Raw genomic sequence first — 24,850 nt, 5'->3', positions numbered from 1 at the left:
TTCTCCACGGAAACTGGGGAAGCCGTTTTTCTGTCTGGTTGGCTTAATAAATTTCGTTTTAGTTCTTCGGGTTGTCTGAAAGTGATTTCAAGATGTCGTTTCGACCGTTACCCATCTTGTTCATTAATCTGGGTGGTGAGATGCTGTACATTCTGGACCAGCGACTGCGGGCTCAGAATATTCCAGGCGACAAATCTAAGAAAGGTTTGCTTTTCATCGTTTGTTTGTCCTTGTGCAGCATGAAGCAGCCGCCCCCACGCGTTACAATGATTGTATGTCATTGTGAATTGTCAGTCAGCTTTCACTTTAACCTTGTCGTACACGCGCGCTCGGACTGTATGATATTAAGTACTGTTCAAGATAGTGGGATTGGCTATGTTGAGTTAGTAGAAGTTGAAAATTGATTTTGATTAGAAATAGAAACATCCTTTCCAATGCAATTGCACTCCACGCTATTTTTTGACGTAAGTCGTAACTTGTTTAAGTTTAAAAATGGGTTCTAAAAATCGCCCAAATAAAATTGACAGACATATTTTACACTTTTTTTACAGACAAAAATAAAATAAAAGAACTAGGCTTAGGCTACCTCCCACACCTAAAAATAAATCAATCATCATACATAATAATAATAAGTTGCGATAACGTAACCCTCCTGCCGACGGCGGCAGGAGGGTTACGTTATCGCAACTAAATAATAATTTGCCCTTGACACCACACGACTCACGCAATTACTGTGTTTTGCTGTCATGCCAGACCTCTTTTACACTACCTTGCATTACAAGTAAGTACGGAATAGTTTCTGTATGTATGGCGCCACCACTTTTTCATTTGATATGAAATAATATAGTATCTAATTCTAATAAATTTACCTCAATGAGATATCTCTTTTTGTAAATTTGAGTGATAAAGTTGTGGCACCATACGGAAAGTTTTCCAAAGAACAACTACAAAACAAAGTCAGACTCGGATCATTTAGAACACACAACAAGTTTACAGACAATTTAGACAAAGCTTGGAAATGTGCGCCCAGTGTGAGTTTTGACGATGACTGAGAGTGAGATAGGCCTATCTATGCGAGTACATCAATCAATGTTCTATTTTTAGCAGTTTTGAGACCTACATTTTTGAGAATTTGTTCTTGCCATACTTGTTTTTTATTGTAAATTAATGTGAACTTGTATCTAAAGTTAAAGTTGATAAATTAAAAAACTGTCGCCCAATGAACTGACTCTCAGTGCAAGAGGTCACCGTGGTCTAGTGGTTCAGAACTTGCAATTATAAAGGTTGTGAGTTGAATCCTCGAAGCTAAGCGCTGATTTCACAATGACTAAAGATGAACTCATCTAATTTATGACTAACTTTTTTTTGTATTTATTGTGCATTTCATAATGGGGCAACAAAAGAAGAAGTTCTGTTTCCGTCCGACCGAAACTTTACTGCGCAATTCTAAAAGAAAATTTTGGCTTGAAAAAAATACATTTTTATAATATAAAAAAATGTGACAAATTATAATAATGATAATTATCTAGGTGTACCAGCGAAAAACTACTGACTTTTACCATTTTAACATTTTAAATAAAACTGAAATAAAACCAGAGCACAGTTTTCCCATGAGAATAATTATTTAACAATCTTTTCGTCAATCAACGAAGAGTTTAAAGACACCGGACACTATTGGTATTTGTCAAAGACCAGTCTTCTCACTTGGTGTCTCTCAACATATGCATAAAATAACTAACCTGTGAAAATTTGAGCTCAATTGGTCATTGAAGTTGCGAGATAATAATGAAAGTAAAAACACCCTTGTCTCATGAAGTTGTGTGCTTTCAGATGCTTGATTTCGAGACCTCAAAATTTAATTTTGAGGTCTCAAAATCAAATTTGTGGAAAATTACTTCTTTTTCAAAAACTCTGTTAATTCAGAGGGAGCCGTTTCTCACAATGTTTTATACTATCAAGAGCTCCCCATTAATCGTTATAAAGTAAGGTTTTATGCTAATAATTATTTTTAGTAATTAGCAATAGTGTCCACTGCCAATGACTTAAACAGGATTAAGAAGTTATGCATACAATTAATGAAAGTAAAACTGGTTGGCTGTTCCGGGATGCATTGGCTTTCAAAAATCTCTTCTTGAGGGGTCACTCAGAAATCACAGATGAGTTAATTTGTTGATTCTCAACAGAATTGAAAGATATCCAGACACAAAATACAAGGGCTAGAGAGTTACAGTGATATAATTGTTCTATGAGAAAAGCTTAGTTCATGACAAGAAATACATATCATTTGCCAAGTGTTTGTTTGAGAGTGTTACTTGTTAAATCTGTTGTTTTTTTGTGTGTGTTATTTACAGTGATGAATGACATCATCAGCACCATGTTCAACCAGCGTTTTATGGAGAACCTGTTTCGACCTCAGGAGATTTACTCTAAGAAAGGAATGCGTACTGTGTTTGATAGACTGGCTCATGCCTCTATTATGAGACTCAATACAGCCAGTATGGATAAGGTATGTACACATTATTTCCCTACAATTTCCTCATAGGGAGCCCTGTACCAAGGAGAACATGTCTTGGTACCCTTTGCCCTTTCAAAAAACGAATCATACAGGGCATCAGGGCCCAATTTCATAATGCATCACCAATGTCGCCCTCATAGGCAGGATCCCCGGCTGCATCTCCAATCCCTACAGGTCCTTTATGCAGGCATGTGAGATTTGCGCACGTTTTTTATTTTTCCATTCCTAGTTTCTCTGGGGTTCAGCTTTTTTCCCATTTCTGCCATTCCGGTAATGTTTTTTATTCTTTTTCATCCAACGTTGATCATCAAGTAAATAAGTACATGGCATTGGGAAGCACTTTAATTGCGATTTGATTTTGACACATGAGCTACTAGACCTGGTAAAAGGCTCCTCGTTAGTTTACTTTAAAGTTGTAGTTGTTAATTTTTTGTAAGCGCGATGTCCCATTTTACTTGTCATCATCCTGTTCCACCAAGTGAGGGCGCTTTACTCACTTTGAGCCATGGCCTGCCCTTCACTTGACTTCTGTTATGTGTGTGTGGTGTATGCATTTTGAATGTATACATTGCTTCACCCCATGAGTTGGTTCCCACAGCATCTGGGCCCAATTTCATGGCTCTGCTTACCGTTAGCACAGAATTGGGGCTTACGGAGCAGGAAATTCTGTGCTAACGGCAAGCGTATTTCAAGGGATAGCGGCGAACGTGCATACTCCGCGTTACTAGGGATTCTATGCTTACAAGGCTAGCGCAGAAATTTGGCACTTGCACATAAGCGGGGAATTGTGATCGTAAGGGCAGAATTTGGTGGTAAGCAGAGCCTGGGCCCAGATGGCTTGAAGGCAGTCAGGGTCAGCTATGCGATCTTTTGTGAGAGCCAAGGCAGCATGTTGTAAAGGGTCATACTAGCCACGTGGTCTGTCCCTTCATCTTTGAGCACCATCCCAGGGCCCAATTTCATAACGCTGATAGCGGAAAATTCTGCTTAGCAAATTTCTAGGTTAAGCAAGAAGTGACTGTGGTACCAGTCGCAGCAATGGTAACTGTATGGTATTCTGGCGGGTGAGCTTTTTTTTCTAAGTATAGCAGAGGATTTTGGTGCTACATGTATACAAGTTTTTGTGTGGACAGGAGTGTAAAACCAGATGTTTGTTGGCTCAAATCTCACTCAAGACTATACATTTTTCTATGTTCAACCCCAAAACTTAAATTGGTGGACGTTTGGTATGCAATCTATTTAAGGCGTACCAAGTTCCCACTCTCTCATGACCAATGGTATTCGGCCCTGTGATTGTCCATTGTACATGTACTTGTTGTTGTAACTAAATTAACTCACATACACGTAGGCCTACAGTGAATAGTTTTTCTGTCAGATTAGCACAGCAAAATGTGACACTGAAGTATCAATATTAAACAAAAATCACTTGGTACTCAATAATTAGCATTCAGTGTGCACAAAACACGTTGAGTCCAACTAAGGGGGAACAAGTTTTTAGTGAGATTTGTTTTGAGTACTCTTTTTATCATGTGGCCCAATTTTTTTTATTGGACTGCCCTATCCCGACCTACCGTAAATGTAGCAAAATCTCGGTTGCATTTTCTATTTTTTTTTTTTTTTGGGGGGGGGGAGGTTCCCTTTTTTTTCTTCAGAATTATGATTTAATGAATATGTTATGCTTTCTAAATGGTAGGTATGGTTGCCTTTTGTAACAGGACCATCGAGGATTCTTTCTCCATGAATGGTATCGAAACAAACAATTCAATTTAGCCATACTTGTTAACGAGTAATGGAGAACTGTTGGTAGTATAAAACATTGTGAAAAATTGCTCCCCCTGAATTAACTCGCATAAATACAATTGTTTGGTCTTTATAGTACTACATACATCATACACACACTACATGTATACATGTATATAATATTGCTTTCAAAAGGTATTTTTCTTTGATACACAGTATGCATTGTATACTATTCTTAGTGCGTATGCATGACATGTAGGGTTCGGCTTTAGAAACTTGGGCATAATTGGATGGCTGTCATGGTTACATGTTAGCTGCAGACTAATGGCCATGTGATTGCTCATTTAGCGTTCTTGATTAAGTGTAAGATGTGCGTGTGAGATGTTGTCAGATGGTGTGATTTTAACACGGAATATGATTGTACATGTACATTATGCACAGTACCATGCCTACAGTACACCCACGCAAAAAAATGTAGATTATAAATGAACATTATTTTTATATTTCTGGTCACAAAAGCAATGAATGGGTCCCTCTAATGTTATCAAAAATAACTAGCCTCCATTGTCCCATGTCAAAACCTTGGTTATGGTGACCCTTGAAAGTTACAAGAATTACATCAAACTTATGAACAGAATGGAATCGTTGAGTATATATTCATGTCATTAGTTTGGGTTGTTGTTGTTTTTGTTGAGACATATTATTTACCCAGTAAAGTGCAGTTACCATGTACAATGTACTTCACTAATTGTAAAATCGGAAAACATCATGATTGCTTGCATGGATACTAGGCCTGGGCGAATTATTTGAATATCCGGTTAATGGCGAATAGGTTTTCCTATCCGTAACCGCGAATGCCTTTTTTTTCTTAACCGGATATCCGCATAGGGCGCGAATACCTATTTACAAACCGGATAATTCTGTAATTACAACCGAGTAACCGGATATTCTTTAATATCCGAATATCCGCGGACGTCGGGCGACAACTGATATGAATGTTTTGTCTGAATCCTTATGAAACTTCTATTAAGACAGCATAAAACAGCATATATTAAGTATTTAACTATGCTCACCTCCGTGAAGAGTTGAAACAATGACATTTCTGACGTAATTTGTTCAAAGATTACAAAAGTTTTCCTTCACGTAGAGTCAATGACGATCAAAAGAAAAAGCAAATCGCCATCTTTAAATTAGATCCGGTCATTTTTATGAATGAACCGAGTGACACTGTCTAAAACTAATATCAATCCGCCCAAAAGATCTCATTCACAAACGAACAGCGCCCTCTAGCGGCAAAAAAAATTTTTTTTTTTTAAACAGCGCCCTCTAGCGGCAAAAAAACTATTCGAATATCCGGTTAATTTCGGATAGTTGGCCAGCGGTATCCGAATAACAAAATTTCACTATTCGCCCAGCACTAATGGATACGTCTATAGTATAAAACATTGTGAGAAACGGCTCCCTCTGAAGTGACGTAGTTTTCGAGAGAAGTAATTTTCCATGAATTTGATTTTTGAGGTCTCGAAACCAAGCATCTGAAAGCATACAACTTTGTGTGACAAGGGTGTTTTTTCTTTCATAGTTATCTCGCAACTTAGACGACCAACTGAGCTCTTAAAAATTACCATTAGTCCAGTGTCTTTAACTGATACCAACTTCCGTATACATGTACATTTACTCACCTTGCTAGCTATGGAGTCACAGCTTTCTCTAACATTGCACCTCCTCTATGCAATTCATTGACGCTTGACCTCATAAAAGAGAACAATCCTTCAATCTTCAAATTGGCAGCTCAAAACTCAGCTCTTCAAACAAGCAATTGAAAATGCTGGGACTTCCGACTAATTGCGAACTGCAGCCGATTTCATGAAATGCTAGGATTAATCCTACGAGTAACTCGTCCTAATTTAGGATGGGTTAAATACGTTAGAACGTCTTTGGATACGGAACTGAACTCGTCCTAAGTCCTCAGAGTAATCCTAAATTAGGAAGAGTTTGGTGCAATCGACGGCTGGTGCCCTTAATTATGAATGTCATTTTTTGTCAGATACAGTGTGCTTTACAAGTGCTGTTTATTAATTATAATTATTTTTTGAATGGTTTGTGTTGATGACTTTATTTTCTTGTGTATTTTCTGCAGCTGTACGATCTGATGACGATGGCGTTGAAGTATCAGATCTCTCTCTGTCTACGCCCTTCAGACATCCTTCTAGTGACTCTCAACCATCTGGATGCCATCAGGGCCTTTGTTGAAGACTCTGTGCCCATACGCAACCAGGTAGAAGCTGTCTTCAGAATGGTTATTAAGGTAAGTCATGGCCTAGCATTTAAGAGCACCAGATTCGAGCTCTGGTTTTTCTAAGCACAGTGTGGGTTCAAGTCCCAGTCGGGAAAACCTCGCTACTATGGGCAGCGCGCCGTATCACGCTAGCTCTGTGTACGTCTCTAACCCCTGGGAGGGAAACTCCGATCCGTGTCTTTGATTGGCTATCATATATATATATGCGCAAAATATGAAACGTCGTGCGTCATCAAAAAGCTCTATACGCCGAAACGCATGCATATAAAGATGTACGTATACACGTTTTTTGTCACGCAACACTGAACGCCAAGCCAAGTTTATGACTTTTATCACACAGCGCATCCAGCGTGTGCGCGACTAACGCCCAACACAGAACGGATCAACCACAGGACTAATTGTAATATCCCTTATATTTGGATATTTTGGAGTTACACTTCCAGGGGTTATGATCGAGCAAAGCATGCTGGGAAAAAATGGCGCGGCGAGATCGATCACCCCTGGGAACGAGGCTGCAGTCGTGACACCTTTGTCATTGGGTAAGATACTAAGAACATATTAGACTGGGCCCCTGTCTTTATCCTTGCGGATAAAGACAGGTCGCAGTTTCTCAGATCCAGTGATTCCATTGGATACACGTGAACAGTGCTAGTGACATGAGCTTTCCAAAATGCCCCAAACAGTTAATTCCTGTCACGTCCGCAATAGAATTGGACTGTGTATCTCTATCCGAAATGTATGGGGTCAAAGGTCAAAACACACACCGTTTGCGCCGATTTCTTGACTACGGTCTCTGGCATTTTTTTTTTAGCCTTGAAGTGTGACGTCAGATGTTCAGGCTAAGAACATGTTTGCGTCTAGTAAGTAAATGGACACCTGTGAGGATTCTTGATGTGAGCATGGTGAACGATTAGCAGCAGTTTCCAGTGCTGCATATTCCAAAGAACCTCAAAGGTTGAAATGGTTTCAGGAATGCTTTTAAAATAAATACTTAACAATTAAAGAGCTTTTTACTGGGTTTTTTAAAATGTAATTCAAAAGTCGTTTTCAAGAGAAGAAAAAAATAAAGTTGGGATTTTCTGGCTGGAAATAATTGTTTTTCTTCTTAAATTTTATGTTTGTCTTTAAAGCCAGTGGACACTATTGGTAATTAATCAAAATAATTATCATAAAACCTTTCTTGATTACGAGTAATGGGGAGAGGTTGATAGTATAAAACATTGTGAAAAAAAACAGCTCCCTCTGAAGTGACATAGTTTTCGAGAAAGAAGTAATTTTCCATGAATTTAATTTTGAGACCTCAGATTTACAATTTGATGTCTTGAAATCAAACATCTGAAAGCACACAACTTTATGCGACAAGGGTGTTTTTCTTTCAATAATATCTCGCAACTTCGACAACCGATTGAGCTCAAATTTTCACAGGTTTGTTATTTATGCATTTTATGTTGAGGTACAGCAAGTGAGAAGACTGGTCTTTTACAATTACCAATAGTGTCCAGTGTCCTTAACTTTAGTTTTCTTTCAAAAGCATTCCGGCATGCAACTTATCAGACCTATTATTACATGAGTTTGGGTTGTCCAGGACAAATTTAGAGCATGATTTAAACCAAAGTGTTTTGAACCTAGTTTAAAGGCCCCGATGAAGCTCAGTGTGCAACTTGCTGTTTTTTTTAGCTCTATAGATCCACACTGCAGTGATGCCTAGAATTATAATGCACATGAATCATTTGTTGTTGTTTATCCCCTGCATGCTGTAACTACGTCAGTTACATTAGATAAACACCTTGTTTGTTTTTATTTCAGACGTACGGTTCACTCTCGATGGGTGAGTTTCAGCTGATCAGACAAACCTTGCTGGAATTCTTTCAAGATATACACATACGGGTAAGCAGACGATTTATGATTTTTTAAATGTATATAAAATCGTACATGTTTTTAATCATTAAAATTATTTAAAAATGTAAAAATATTGCTGAACAAGATTTAACAGTCAGTATTCTTTTCAAGCGTATATTTCTTTATGTACCATCTTTATGGTCACTAAAGCGGCTATTCACCATTTCAGGTCTACAATTTGGAAGGGGGGGATGACATATTTCCCCTCATTGTTTCCAATGACACGATTATTTCCCCCTCCCCCTCCTACCCTCCCCCCCCCCACCCCTCCACACACAAACCACACATCACTACAAATTTCGTGATGAATAAATATAATTTTAGTTTGTTGCCTGCAAAACAGCCACGATCAGGCCCGGTGATGCTTACTAATTTGTTTTCATCAGAGATAAACTGCCACAACTGTAAATTTTTTTGGGAAAATGCTCGTCTGTATAGTGGTTTGTTTTGGATACAGCGCTTTTAAATTTTTAGTTTATACTACAAAATATAAAAACGCAAAGAAGGAATTAGGCTAAGCAGGAGCCCAATTATGTGGCTCTGCTTACTGCCAAATTCTCTCCTTACGATCAACATTCTCTGCTTACATGCAAGCGCCGAATTTCTGTGTGCTCCGCAAGCATTGTTTCTTTGCCCAGGTAAGCAGTGAAATTGGGCCCTGGTGTATTACATCATCCTGTGCCCAAAGAATAGCTGTAGTAGTCGTGCACACAGACTAACCATGCTATTATTAGAAGGCAGCTATACAATTAGGCCAACTGTTAATATCTGGACTCCAAATGTCAAGGCATTATTAAACATGTTAAAGGTGCAACCACTTTGTGTTTCTCCTTCACGCTCTGGTGTGTTTGATAGTAGTCGTGAAATTTTCGCCTAGTGGTTGCTACACAATTACATGACTGGTATTTAAAAGAGCCTTACTGGTTAAATACTTCTTAATTTTCTGTTTTTAAACCCCTCCTGTATTAATTTTAAAATTAAGAGATCAGTGTCATGATGTTTCCCTTTGCCTCGTTCCTCTGACATCCCATTTTATTTTTTAATTAGTCTTCAAATTGACCATTCTTAATTGACCATTCATAAATTTGTAATGATGATTATAGGCCTATACAGTATTTTTCATAAGAATGCTAACCGCTAATTTCACAATGACTAGGATGTATTGTCTTCTATTTACTGAATTACAACTTCTCTATACATGTATACATGTATGCAGTCCCATTATCATAGACATTATGAGAGAGATACATGTATGCTGTTGCCAGCTTGGTGTTTACATTGTTGGAGTTTGCCTAAGTTCCCTTCTGAAGATCATTTAGACAGACCAAGAATTTAGCCCGGATTAGGCAAAAGGGTGACCAAATTTGCTGGAAGTTTAAAAACTAATGTAGGTGTCCAAATTGTTCACGACAATGCATGTAAATTACAGACTAAATAGGGTGTCCAAAAGACATCCAGACACCCCAAGAGCTGGTTAACACTCCAGACTGAATCGACCCCAAAACCCTGTTAGAAACTCCATCATGCAAAGTAAAAATTTAGATAAAGTCTTTAAATATCAGTTTGAAGTAAAAAGCGAGTCTTTTGATAATATTATATCAATGCAAAACATTTTTAAAGACACTGGACACCTTTGGTAATTGTCAAAGACCAGTCTTCTCACTTGGTGTGTATCTCAACATTTATATGCACAAAATAACAAACCTGTGAAAATAATGTTCGTCGAAGTTACAAGATAATAATGGAAGACAAAACACCCTTGTCACACGAAGTTGTGTACTTTCAGATGCTTGATTTCAGGCTTCAACATCTAATTCTGAGGTCTCAATATCAAATTCAAATATTTTAGTTTCATTCTCAAAAACTACATTTTCTCAAAATGTTTTATACTATCAACAGTAAGTTTTTATGCTTAAATAATTATTTTGAGTAATTACCAATAGTGTCCAGTGCCTTTAAGGTCTGTCCGCCTGTTTACCCAAATCGGTGATATTAAGGAAGCATTTGGTATGCCATTTTGTATAACTATCGATGGCCTAATGGTTGCCATGGTGTCAGTAAACAGCAATTAAAATCGGTTGGATGCACAGAGACTCAACACAGGTGCTTGTTTGAAGGTTTTTTTTTGCAATCAAGGATAGAAAAAGAAGCAGAGAAAATAAATTATAAGAGAAATCAATCAATTAAGGATTTTGGCAAGCTAAGAAAAATTGCAAGAGACAGGACAAGAAGGGAGAGAAATATATTTTTTGAAGAAATATACAAATGTGAACATTTTATCCTCAATTTAATAATAATAATAATAATCATTTTATCAAAGTCTTATTTAGCACACGTGTCTACCAAACAAGGTACTCAAGGCGCTGAGTAAATACAAACTTTCAGAAAGATAGGTTATTGCAGGTGAATTCTGAGACCAAATTATTTAGAACCTTATAAGGGTTTGCAAGGTGCTACGACGCATACAGCAGCCACAGCCAGGAACACCAGGGCAAACCCCTTCTCTTTTCAATATATGCACTGAGTTCTTTTACATGCGTTACACAACACATGGGACCAACTGCTTTACGTCGATGTTATGCTGCAAAAAATCAAATTAGCTTATCCTTATCGGAATTTAAAACATGGGTCATAATTAAATTGTTGAAGTGAAGAGTTTTTGAGAACATCTGAGTGCATGTATGTGATACGATCAATGGGAGAAAGATGATTAACAAATTATTATCACATTGATTATTTATTTATTTATTTATTTGTTTAAAGGAAAGCTATGCAATTTTGAGGCATGTTTGTGCGGATCGTTATATATTCTAATTTTAAATAATTTTTACAACTATTTCAAACACTTATCAAAGACCAACTCATCTGACCCAATGCAATGTGTTCACTTAAAAAGTCTGGCACCTTAATCCGAAGGTCTCGGGTTCAAATCCTACATGTTCACTTCTTGGTTTGGCCTTAAATCAAGTTTTTTGATAAACCAAGCTGCATGGTCTGATACCATTTCGTCCAGTCCTCCATTTCAGCCCCTTTTGTTATATAGTCTCGTTCACACAGAGTTGCTCTTAATTCAAACTAGAAAGAAAAACGCATCACCATGGTAACCATTGTCCACCACCCCCTCTTTCATAGCACGGCCCAAGGTCCTGACTATTAAATATTAAGGGTGGATCTTGGATGTGGCTATATTTTTATTTATTAAAAGCCATGGTGCTACTGTGGGTGATGCACTGTAAATAATTAAGACTCGGAACGTGGTTGCTATGGCAACAGGTATCAACTGATAAATGTCAAATGTTAAATACTGGGGACAGGCAGATAATGGACGGCAAGGTACCGGTGCAAACATGTACTGTACACTTTTCTTCCTCCATGGTACAATTCACATGGAGTTCCATTGTTAAAGAATTAATCCATTGGAATTAATTCGGGGTAAACAATTTTTATTGTATAAATTTGTAGTTTCAGAGAAATGAATGGAACAAATATTTGTTGTTATTGCAAGTCCACAACCGGACAGTTGAAAACGGTGAAAACACGTAAGGTTTTTATTAAGTATTTTCTTGTGACAAGGATGACCATTTAAGCTGTATTTTCCATGTGTTTTTCCCCCTCTGGTGTAAATGATTCGTAAAGTGGGTGTCTACCCAAGCCTGTAGTAGTTTTACTAGACAGTGAACGCTGGACTAGTTTTGTTTAAGGGGTGAGTCCTGACGACGTACTTGGATGGTTGGTTTAATTTCTACTTTCATGGTTTTTAGGTTTAGACATGATCGATGCATGAAAGCCTATTCATGCTTTACAATGTAGTTCATGTAATTACACCACCATGGAGTAAAAAGACCCTCCTTCACAAAGGGAGACCAACTGTTTGCATAAAGGTCTCCATACAGTATACATTTAGCCTAGGTGTCAACAAGATCTCAAGCTTGTATGCCTTGTATATTGTACCCCCTATGCATGTAATATTTATTCTGTCAATTTACCACCTAACAGTTTGCTTTGGAAGTACAATTACAATACACAGCGGAATTGATAATCAATTGCTACAATGTATGATGTGTTGACACAATTCGCATTGTTGTGGGGGGGGGGGGGATCGGTTACACCATGGAGGAATAATTAGAAGCCAGCTTTCTTATCTTAAGCCCAATTAGCACCTTCCCAAGCCTGCACAAAGTTCCATTGGGTCTCCCCAGCGCTCACAGGTTTTACGACCGCGCTAATCCCCTTGTGCGATCTCCTCTGCTGCTTGCAAATTTTGCACATGTCACTTAATTTACCCTTTTCATTGGAGTTGCTGAACTACCAACAAATAAACAAGGGGTAATCGCATGCGCAGTACAGTTTGAGGGGGGTGTTGTATGCGCAATGGGTCGTACATTGAACAGAGAAAAAAAACGATCGTTTTGATGTTTTGATCGTCAAAATCGGCCCACTGGAAGGTGAGTTTTGAACTTTTTAAAGAAGTAATTTTCCATGAATTTGATTTCGAAACCTCAAATTTAGAACTTGAGGTCTCGAAATCAACCATCTAATTGCACACAACTTCGTGTGACAAGGGTTATTTTTTGTTCACTATTATCTCACAACTTCGATGTCCGATTGAGCTCAAATTTTCACATGTTTGTAATTTTATGCATATGTTTAGATACACCAACATGACCAACTGTGAAGGCTAGTCTTTGACAATTACCAATAGTGTCCAGTGCCTTTAAGCATAGAAAAATAAAAAAGAAATTATTAACTAAGCGGTACAACCCACAGGAACAACTTAAAACATTGCTTAAAAAGAAGTTTTACCCCCCCCCCCCCCACAAAAAAAAAAGGAGGTACATGTAGAAGAAATTGTATACTCTCATTTTGCGGCGGTGCGTTGCTCGTCTGCAAGAAGTCAATATTCTTTAGGATGCTTGCGGGGAGAAATAAACAGGCAAACTCAAAAATTATCTTAATCCTGGGCAGATGTCTTACCCACAGATCACCATGATCTGTTTGGCTGATCACCTTGCATGTATTCTGGGAAATCAAAATCGTTTTTGTGTGTGTGCTTGGTTATCCTTAAATGGTTTGTAAGCAGTTCTATCAAATTTGGCCCTGTATAAATTACAGAACTACATGTACAATGTAGAAGGCAATTTGTTTGATTCCTGTTGAGCATTTTTGTCCACCACATTTGGAAAGCACTGTGTGCGTTTAAGTTTACAAATTTATCCTTATTGATAAATTTTTTGCTGTACGAGGTGCAAAAAATAACTTGTAACAAGTTATTTTGTGTGGCCAGTGGTGACACATTTTTAGATTTGGAATTAAAGATGCTATGTCGGATTTTTGGCTGATTCGACCCAAAATTTGGACTTAAAATTCAATAAGTATTTTGATGGGGGTCGAGAAAGTTACAAGCTTTCATTTGAGCCATCGCTCGACAAAGTCCGCCAATTATTAGTAGCAGTGAAATAAAGTGATCAAAATCAGTTTTTGTCGGGATCCCGACAATATATCACGTGACCAATTCTTATGTGATTTATAAGAAACGTTTTAAATTTTTGTCATGGTTCCTGACCATTAAAATTAAAAGTTAAACTTTTTTTCCTCAGGGTGGGTGATACTCTTTGAAATACCATTCACTCATGATCAAAAGAATCTGTTTTTTAATGTTTGGGCCAAAAATCTGACATAGCATCTTTAAAGTTTATTCTCAATGAGACTTTTTTTCATGAAATGCTAATAAGATCAACTTTGACATCAGAGTGTTTTAGGTGGATATTATGCACACCATAATACATGAAATATAAATGAAAGTTAAAATTAATTCTAATCTGAAAAGGAGTCCTTTAAAATTTGTCACCTCTTTAAAGGGGTAGGGTTTTCTCCTAAATTTTGTATGACTGCCGGAAAGCTTTTACAGTCACGCAATCCGATACGTCATTTATAATTTACAAAGTTCCACTCCCAGGCAACCCTGTAGAAATAGCAGTCCTAAGAAGGACAAATCTCAGAAAAAAAACCTTTGCAATAAATTGCGAAGCATAAATGTTGATGCTGTTGGATGATAGTTTCAGGACCAATTTTAGTGTGGCGGGCAATAAATCCAGTTATTTTCCAAGTCCACCCAGGGCGAGCAGTTCAACAAAATTATTCATGTTTAATTATGGGGCTATTATTGCTGAAGTGCATGCTTCAGGCATGATGCCAGTTAAATTGGTTGCTCCTTTGACTGCGTTCTTTCTCTGTGACATTTGATACTCCTTATCATCAGCATCTCAGATCAATGCCACAGTGGACAATATTTTGATTTATTCTAGGGGAATTCTGTGCTGGGCGGCACAATGTATTTTGCTCAGAGTGCTGGGTGAAAATTGCGAGTCCCTGCCCAGCAGCTCCCACCGTGGCTACATTGTTGTACAACACTGATAGTATTATTTTGTTTGTTTTAAAACAGGTATCAATATTTCTGAAAGACAAAGTACAGAACTCTAATGGGAGGTTTGTTCTTCCGGTAGCTGGAGCGGTGCCTTACGGAGCCGAGATACCTGGATCAATTAGGTAAGTCTCATTCACCGACAGCGGTGTAATCATAAAAAGTAGCTGCGTGTTAATTTATTCATGAACGGAAAGACTTTTGTAAATTAGTGTAATGAGGGTTATATTAAGTTTTTATGGTGCACTAAAAAACTTCAAAGGCTCTTATAAGTCTCGTGTCTAGTGTTACTTGTGTTCATGTACGTAGTAGGTTAGGGTCATACTTAGGTAATGACCCTGAAAAAAAAAGGTGTAGACCTAAATTATCTATCTAAAAACCTATTGGGTCTTTCTGTGTCAAATACAGGTCATCTCTCAGATCTGGCTGCAAAAAACAAACTGCCAACTCCAAAGTCGTTTCGGAATTAAGGTCCTTAAAAAGGGGTGGGGCACCCCTCTTCAAGTGCATGCAAGTGGCACCACTTAAAATGTTTAATAATAATAATAAAACGGCTCTTAACCCAATGGCGCTTTACGTTTTAAAATACGCGCCAGGATGTAAAGTGGTACTTAGGGTTTCTTTCACTCAAATATCTAAAGTCTGGCCTCATCTCATCCCCCTTTCTTTCTACTGGCTGCTGAAAACACTAATTTAATCTGCAGAAAGATTTAATTCCATTTTTAGACCCCCTTGTACATACATGTACTTATAATTGATAATCAGAAAAAAAATGATTTTGCATTTACTAGGTAAAATATGTGGTTACCCCCAGCAAAGATTGTTACATTTATACCTGAGACCTCTTGTTTTGGTTTAGATATTATGATGATTGCGGCAAGATGATTAAGACGACAGAGTTCCCCTGTGGAAGCAAATACCAAGCCAGTTTACGAGAGGGCTCCTTTGAAACCAAAGGGGACAGAGTGATCAAACTGGGGACCAACATGTACAGTGCTGTACGGCCGACAGATACAACGGTCAGCAACCCAGCACAGAAACCAACTATGGCGTCATCAGCTGAAGAGGTATGAGACTATATCTGATTTAGAGGCGAAACACATGATGCCAAAAAGTGTTAAAATATTAATTATGGGCATGAATGTGTACATGTACATAGCGGAAACCCCAGTTGCTTGGCAATTTATTTCATTCCTTAAACCATCTCAGTTCCCTGGAGAGTAAACAGGCTGGGGTGGATTTCACAAAGAAGTATAGACTGTATCCCCATTGGCGGCTACAGCTACAGCTACACTGTACAGCTACGGCTGTTGCTATGTGTGTTGCTAAGGACGTCCTGTACTTCAATGATGACGCGGAAATCTAGCCGTAGCCATAGCTGTAGCCGCTAATTCGGGCACAGCCTTCATCTTACCTCGACTAAGGATGAGTTACCTTAGGATTTGTTTTTTAAAACTCCTACATGTAGGATTATAGTCCCAATTTTCACACTAGGACTATCTTTGTGAAATCGACCACTGTGCTGTAAAGTTTGCATCCCATTAAGAAATCAATCACAAAAATCATCTCTTACTGGTACCTATTTACCTCTTTGGTGGCGAGAAGCAATTATAGTTACGTATCTTTGCTCAAGGACCGAAGTTTCATGACAGGGATTCAAACCCACTATTAAAAAGCTGCAATTATTATTCACACTCACAGATATGCTTAGACAGACTGTTTAATTTGTTCTTTTCCTGATTTTATTTTTGTTTCCTACTTGTTTTCAGGCCACAGCCAACCCTAACCCCTTTTATGATTTTTGGTTTCCTGCTTGTCTTTCAGGCAACAACTAACACTAACCCTTTTCCTGATTGTATTTTGGTTTCCCACTGACTCTTTAAGGCCACGCCTAATGATTGTATATTGGTTTTCTACTCTCTTTCAGGCCATGGCTAACCCTAAACTTTTTCCTGATTGTATTTTGGTTTCCCACTGTCTTTCAGGCCACGGCTAATGATTGTATCATGGTTTTCTACTCTCTTTCAGGCCACGGCTAACCCTAACCCAATGGTGAAGGCAGAGCTCAACCTCCTGGCACATCTCATGGGCGCAGTGGATAACAAGAAAGGCAAATCAGACTTCAGAGTCAACATGTTTAACACGGATGAAGAAGAAGAGTGAGTAACAATAGGACGCAGTTTACAATTATGTTGCTTATTGGTTAAAAACTGAACTTGAAAGTTCTGTTATTCCGGATCAATTAAACACTTTGTGTTTGTTTTTGTGAATTTGGCCTCTATGATGGCTGCTGTGTTTAATAAGAAAATACGCCTCATTCCTGACCAAGGTTTAAACACTTCATGTATGTACCTCCCTGGATGATCGAATATAAACTGTTTAAATATGTTTTTTGGTCTGTTTCCTTTTATTTTTAGACAATTTGGTGCTTCAAGACCTCCACCAGACATGTACGACTTCAAGGTGATAAACATCGATGCATCAAAGGTATGTATAAACCAGTTACTACTGAAACAGTAGACCATATCAAATAGCCCCTTAGTTGCTTTGAAAGGGGCCATGTAGGGCAGGCCGTATGCACGACTAAACGTATACATCAACGAAGCATGCAGCACGCAGCATTTCTGTTTTGGTTTCAATGGCACACGCACCAACAAGCTCAAATACACCATGTTGTAGGGCAGGTTTTTGAAAGGTGACGTCATATTCACTAAGGTTTATAACTGCTGTAATGAATTTCATAAATGCCAATGACAGGCCAGGTTGTGGTTTTACAATAATGACCATCTTGCTCGCCCCATGTTTGTATTGTTCTTGTCAGAAGTTGAATTCTGTTCAGTTTGCTGTATGTTGCTGTATCCATTTTGCTCTTGTGATTTTGTAATTGTATTTTTGCAATATTTTAATGCATTTTTTTGTTCTTTTTATACTGAAGCCTTTGTGCCACCTGTTTGAATTTTAATATGTTGATAATAAATATTCTAGAAATATTATTTCCTCTTAAATGTTTTGCAGAGACATTTGAAATTATCTTTGTACTCGGACGTGCAAGACTCTCTCAAGTACTCTTGTTTATTTCCCCCCAGTCGGTGTTTAGGATTTATGCCGGGGGAATTCCCCGATTTGGTGTCTTAATACTAGACGTGGTCATCTATTCACTAAACCACCCTTACTCAATCTTTAAGCCTTTGTATATAAATAATCACTGTGGTTTATTTTGTTCTTTCTTATCATCACTTTCATGAGGTATTTTTCATCTATTTTTTAACCTTGACCCTTGTATGTGTATTTTTATGCATATTTGTAATACTTTTTACACTTTTTGTATTTTCATATATTTAAATAGTTGTGCTCTTTAGGACCATTCGGAGAGGAGAGCCTTCTAGACAACAACTTTGTTTCTCTTAGGCAATCCTTTCAGACTCCGCCTGTTTCTCTTTACTCCATATGTATTTTTGATTTCTTATTGCTGTATCTTTTAAAGCTGTTACCTAATTAATGTGCATATTTGTACTTTTTATCTGACCGATTAAATGAAATAAATATAATTTTATAATTTTAGATTTGTTAACTATTTTTTTAATATTTATCGTTAGTTTATTTCATTAATAATACGACATTAGAAATGTACAGTATGACAAACCGATGGGTTTAATTGCAATGGTAAATGTACTATATAATAATTATAATAATATATAAAAGTAGCTAAAAGTTTAAACAAACAATAAAAATATTTGGTAATAAAAATACCAAACAATCAACCAACATATAAAATATAAAATGTATATAATCCACACTCTTTCTGACTAGTTCCTCATTGATGTTTTGCCTGCAAAGCAAATAATATTAAACCTCTCTTTTTTCTCTCTCACAGATTCAAAAAAGCGATGAACTTAACAGGATCATGGGCGACCTTTCAATCCCAGAATCCTCAGGGAGTAGCAGTAAGGGCGATGACCTCTTAGAGTTAATGGACAGTGCCTCGTGATTTCGCACCCACAGGAAATAATAATATACTCAAATTGTAGACTCTCGCCCTTGTTGAACAATAATTCTTTAAATCACACTCTTAGAAATATTTGAAGTTGTAAAAATCTTTAAAGGCAGTGGACACTATTGGTTATTACTCAAAATAATTATTAGCATAAAACCCTACTTGGTAACAAGTAATGGGGAGAGGTTGATAGTATAAAACATTGTGAGAAACGGCTCCCTCTGATGAAGTGAAGTAGTTTTCGAGAGAGAAGTAATTTTCCACAAATTTGATTTTGAGACCTCAGATTTTAAAATTTGAGGTCTTGAAATCAAGCATCTGAAAGCACACAACTTCATGTGACAAGGGTGGTTTTTCTTTCATACATCTCGCAACTTCAACGACCAATTGAGCTCAAATTTTCATGGGTTTGTCATTTTATGTGTAGGTCCAGTCCCAAGGGAGTGGGTTAGTTCTGATTAGAAAAGGAGCAAAAGGAAGAACACATCAGCATAACGGCATGTGGGGTGTCGTGGCCGAGCGGTTAAGAGCACCGAATTTAAGCTCTGCTGATTCTGTTCAGCAGTGTGTGGGTTCGAATCCCGGTCGTGACACTTGTGTCCCTGAGCAAGACACTTAACTATTTTTGCTTCTCTCCACCCAGGGGTAAATGGGGACCTGTGAGGGCAGAGATGGTTCTTGTGATTAGCCGAGTAGCGCATTTGTTGCATGAGGCTGTATACTCCCCAGGGAGCTGAGATGGTTTAAGTAGTGAATTAAGGCCCAGTGACCTGGGGTAATAAGCGCTTTGAGACACCCATTCGGGAGTGAAAAAGCGCTATATAAACTCAAAATATTAATATTAATTAATGTGTTGGTGGAAGAAATGGAACTTGTTGTGTATTCTCTCACTGCTTGTATAAGAATGACCAGCAAGGAGAACCACTGGGTTGGAGTTTCCTACTGGGTGCCTTAACCAATCAGAAGGCGGTGACCATGGTCTTAGGATCACAGCCAGCCAATTAGCTATGTAGGCCACATGGACAGTTTCCACATGTCTACTCTTTCTAGGAAATGGGAACTTTGGGTCTCGACATCAAATTCGTGAAAAATTACTTCTTTCTCGAAAACTACGTCACTTCAGAGGGAGCTGTTTCTCACAATGGTTTATACCATCAACCTCTCCCCATTACTCGTAATCTAAAGGTATTATGATGATAATTATTTGGAGTAATTACCAATAGTATCCACTGCCTTTAAATATGACACTAGGCACCATGATGTGGTAAAACAAAATCAAAACTGTGTTCATCTACGGGAGCTTTCAAGTACCACAAAATTATGGCTTAATATAAAAAATATTTCTCAACAATGTTGAATGTGGCTCAAACTACATTTATATCAGAGGTGTTTGTTCTTTTGGTTCACTTTCCCATTTGCACAATCTCTGAAAAGGGCCTTATTTCAGCTTGAGTTGTCACATATTGTTATCTGTTAGGGCCATGTCACACGAGGCAATTTACGGGCAACCAGTTCCAGGCAATCTCCATGAAGAAACGGCATTCACATTTGAATGTTCACATATTTCGATTGTGGATCGTAAGACAATGTTTGAAAATTGACTCATGTGCTACCAAAGTGGTCCTGTAGTATGCACTGCAGTTGGTTGCCTCCAAGTTGCCTGCAAAAGTTGCCTCGTGTGACAAGGCCCTTACTGTGCCTTGCTGGACACTAGCACAATGTGCCACTATTTTTCTGAGTGACACACAATTAATGTCAGACTTGTGTTACCTTGCCTTTCTAATAGATATATGAACACTGCACGTACTTGTATCTTATACTTCAAAAGTGCTTTTTTTCTCACAAGGATTTCTGTGAATAAACCTCCAGTGAATTATTTATCTTTAGATACCTAACCCATTAGAGACCATTCATTTCTGTGAGCCCCTGGAATGACGTCAAAGCTATTCGAACGTACCGGGGGCAGATCGGGGTCGACCTGGGGAAGCTAATCGAACGCACCCAGTATAAATCATAATGTCAACAAAATAACATGAAACAGAAAATTTGTTTTGGTAGCTGCGTTAACAAATTGTACTACGTTAACATATGAAACGGCATATCCTGACCTTTACTATTTCTAGGCATTTTAATACAAGCTGCTTGTGGACTCTATGCTCTCTGTAAAGGTTAAACCCTGCAAGCTTTGAGCTCGTGTAATGTGATCAATTTCACAAAGAAGATATTAAAAACTTTTAAGGCTAGTAGTCCTAAATTAGGACTTAAGATAAGACTCGTCTTAACTCCTTGTGAAATCCACCCCAGTACATGTATGTAGAGACACCATTAGGTTTAAAACCAGTGGACACTATTGGTAATTGTCAAAGACTAGTCTTCACAGTTGGTGTATCTCAACATAATATGCATAAAATAACAAACCTATGAAAATTTGAGCTCAATCGGTCATCGAAGTTGCGAGATACTAATGAAAGAAAAAAAACACCGTTGTCAAGCGAAGTTGTGTGAGTGCTTGATTTCGAGCCCTCAAATTCTAAACTTGAGGTCTCGAAATCAAATTCGTGGAAAATTACTTCTTTCTCGAAAACTACGTCACTTCATAGGGAGCTGTTTCTCACAATGTTTTATACTATCAACCTCTCCCCGTTACTCGTAACCAAGAAAGGTTTTATGCCAATAATTATTTTGAGTAATTACCAATAGTGTCCACTGCCTTTAAGGTGTCCCCCTTAAAGAGGGGCCCAATGTCAAGTTCAGTTTCGTGAACTAAACTTTTCAATTGATAGAGTCTTTACAAAAATTTGAAAATAATAACAAGTTTTCTACCTCCTGTTTCCTTGGTGTTCAATAACACTGTGATTGATAACCTTCAAGTGCAATTTTTTGTTTAAAACAAAAAATAAAAAGTGATGATGTTTTAAATTTGAAATTAAATGGTCTGCATGTTTTCGTATGAAGAATTTTAGTTCATTCCTGAATCTTGATAATATTCAATCAAAAACTGGGTTGGAATTAACTTTATTGACTGGGACAAAAAAAAATCCTCTTTGTATTGTTCATGTACAGACACATTTGTTTTCCATGTTTCAAAATTTACTCTGATCAAGTATCAGATAAAATGACGATAAACACTTGTAGCCATTTAACATGACATACAACTTGTAATATTTCTGTGACTCTAATATGTTGAAAATTTCTATCTAAAACAGACAACTGTCTTTGTTGATTTGGGTTTGAACTGGATGCAAAATTACTTTGGAATGAAATGTTAATAGTCACCGTGTTGAACAATCAGAGGAAATATTAATAAGGGAATCAATGTGTGTGTGAAACTTTGTGCAGTGTTAAAGGGTGTAGCAAGTACTGTGTTGTATTCATTGTATTTTTTCACTGTTGTGAAAAAAGTAGTTTTTTTAAATATATATTATACACTAACAAATAAGTTTTTCTTTAACCCTCCTACTGTTTGATCATTCTATCATCCACTTAAAGAAAGATACAGAGCTGCCAACTTTCTTTAATTCTGCAGAAAGTTCTTTGAAAATAAACCAATCTTAGCATGTTCTGATGAACACTATTTTGAAATCACCCTGGTCAAGGAGATTTTTCCCCCTTTTATGTTGAATGTAAATCTAAATATCTTTGTTGTGAAAGAGTATCCCTAATTGCAATATGCAAATGTTGGCTTCTCTGTAGATGGCAACCTATATTACTAAACCTCATACATAATCATGACAGAGAGTCGAGTTCTCATTGGTCCATTCATCATCACGTGCCAGGTGTTAATTTTGCTAACTACCAAGGGTGCACGTGAGTATTCACGCAAGTGGTAAATGCGCATGACAAGTAATAGTTCCCCGGGAGCTATTCTACTTGTCATGCGCACTACCATTGCGCGACGTCATCCCCGGGCGCTATTGATCGTGGCACCGTTTTGTATACACGCACAAACAGCACTCTCTTAGCGACATCCAACACATGAACAAACTTTTTTGAAAAGCATTTTGTTTCACTGTAATCATTTTCTCTTGCTCAAAACTCATGTTCCGGTAACTGAATATGTATCGGGAATTAGTTTGTCAACTTCCAATACCGCGGGGAGCTAATATCGACTAGTCACCCTAAAACCATGTTATATTTGTGTAATATTTTCTTGTGATAGACGCATGGTAAACAGTCGACCCTCCTACTGTCTGACAATTCAATATCATCCACTGTTTTTTTTTTTAAATATCCTGTGGTGAATGCATCTACGCAGTACACCTATTCAGTCAACCCTCCTAAATGGAAAGTAAACTGGAACTATTTCAGTCTACTGGTTGTATGAACTTCATAATTAATAAGCTTTCAGACCAACGTTAAAGGCAGTGGACACTATTGGTAATTGTCAAAGACTAGCTGTCACAGTTGGTGTATCTCAACATATGCATAAAATAACAAACCTGTGAAAATTTGAGCTCAATCGGTCATCGAACTTGCGAGATAATAATGAAAGAAAAAAACACCCTTGTCACACGAAGTTGTGTATGTTTAGATGGTTGATTTCGAGACCTCAAGTTCTAAATCTGAGGTCTCAAAATCAAATTCGTGGAAACATTATTCTTTCTCGAAAACTGTGGCACTTCATAGGAGGGAGCCGCTTCTCACAATGTTTTAGTCCATCAACCTCTCCCCTTTACTCGTTTTATGATAATAATTATTTTGAGCAATTACCAATAGTGTCCACTGCCTTTAAACAAAATGTTTTTACCGTCACCAATCCTGTAAACTAATTCTTAAATGGCACTGGACACTATGTGTAGTTACTCAAAATAACTGCTACCATAAAAACTTACTTGGTAACAAGCAATGGAAAGCTGTCAATAGTATAAACTGTGATAAGTGACTCCCACTGAAGTAATGTAGTGTTTGATAAAGAAGTAATTTCACACTAATATATTTTGATTGAATTTGAGCTCTTCACATCAAGGTATCTGAAAGCGCACAACTTGTGCGAAACATGTATTTTTTCTTCCATTATTATTTTGCAAATTTGATGACCAATTGGGTCAAAATTTTAACAGGTATGTCATTATATGCATATATGTTGAGATACACCAAGTGAGAATACAGGTACATGTATATGACAATTATCAATAGTGTCCAGTGCCATATTGACCCATTTCACCTGACGTCATCATCAGAAAAATCTTGAATGCGCCATACTGGTGGGCAAGTTCACTGTGCGTTTTCATATATAACTCTATGCATAGAGTATGCTGTGCGTTATGCAGTGAAGTGCGCATTTTAGACGACGCGGCATTAATACACGTAAACCTAACTTGCCCACCAACATGGCGAGCGTGGCACCAGTCGCCGCGTGTGACGCGCGTGCAAGGGGTCAATAGGGGTTTGAGCAGAGACAAAATGACAAAATGCAACTTATTCTGTTATTAGAATGTTTTGTTTTGTTTGAGTACACTTTATTGCATTTAATATTTTGTGTTTCCTAGTGTATGCTGCACACCATGTAAATGTATACTGTACTATGTATATAAAAAGTATCATGTACAATTAAACTTTACAAAAATGTCAATTTTGCATAGTATTACTCTTTTTGTGTGATCTCTTTATAACATGCTTGTGACAGGTTAATGCTTGGTAACTTTCCATTGGTTATGCTAGCTCTGAACATAAACAAAAATACACATTTCGAGGACAATGGGTTTACCTGGTAACAGGGTCTGAAATTCGGAGCTTGCCAGTAAGCGGAGAATGGTGATCGTAAGCGCATAACTCAGTAAACAGAGCCATGAAATTGGGCCCTGCTGGCTTAAGATCACACTGTAATTAAGTCTCCCTTTAACTAAATAATAAACAAAAGGAGTGTTTCAAACTTGGCAGGGGAAGTGCTGGGTGATTTTCCATTGGTTATGATAGCTCTGAACATTAGCAGATTTCCTAGAACGAAGGAGTAAAGACCAAGTCACAATGCAGCAATAACAA

The 24,850-nt window shown here is 37.6% G+C and overlaps 1 protein-coding gene across 1 annotated transcript; it reads left to right on the top strand.

Moving 5' to 3' along the window:
• Window positions 1-24,823, top strand: LOC139947057 (protein OSCP1-like). The gene is made up of 9 exons (XM_071944884.1): window positions 1-204; window positions 2,352-2,506; window positions 6,396-6,563; window positions 8,361-8,441; window positions 14,896-14,999; window positions 15,734-15,941; window positions 16,903-17,033; window positions 17,292-17,361; window positions 18,749-24,823. The coding sequence occupies exons 1-9, from the start codon at window positions 93-95 to the stop codon at window positions 18,860-18,862; spliced, it is 1,143 nt and encodes a 380-aa protein (XP_071800985.1). The 5' UTR covers window positions 1-92; the 3' UTR covers window positions 18,863-24,823.
• The last annotated feature ends 27 nt before the right edge of the window (window positions 24,824-24,850 follow it).

The sequence above is a fragment of the Asterias amurensis genome, chromosome 14 (assembly GCF_032118995.1).
Source record: "Asterias amurensis chromosome 14, ASM3211899v1".
In the NCBI taxonomy this organism is placed as follows: Eukaryota; Metazoa; Echinodermata; class Asteroidea; order Forcipulatida; family Asteriidae; genus Asterias; species Asterias amurensis.
This window is presented reverse-complemented; position numbering and strand designations above follow the sequence as displayed.

Coding starts and splice junctions, on each gene's coding strand:
- LOC139947057 (XM_071944884.1), top strand. CDS start 93: ATGTCGTTTCGACCGTTACCCATCTTGTTCATTAATCTGGGTGGTGAG. Junction 205..2,351: donor AGGCGACAAATCTAAGAAAG/GTTTGCTTTTCA, acceptor TGTTATTTACAG/TGATGAATGACATCATCAGC. Junction 2,507..6,395: donor ATACAGCCAGTATGGATAAG/GTATGTACACAT, acceptor TATTTTCTGCAG/CTGTACGATCTGATGACGAT.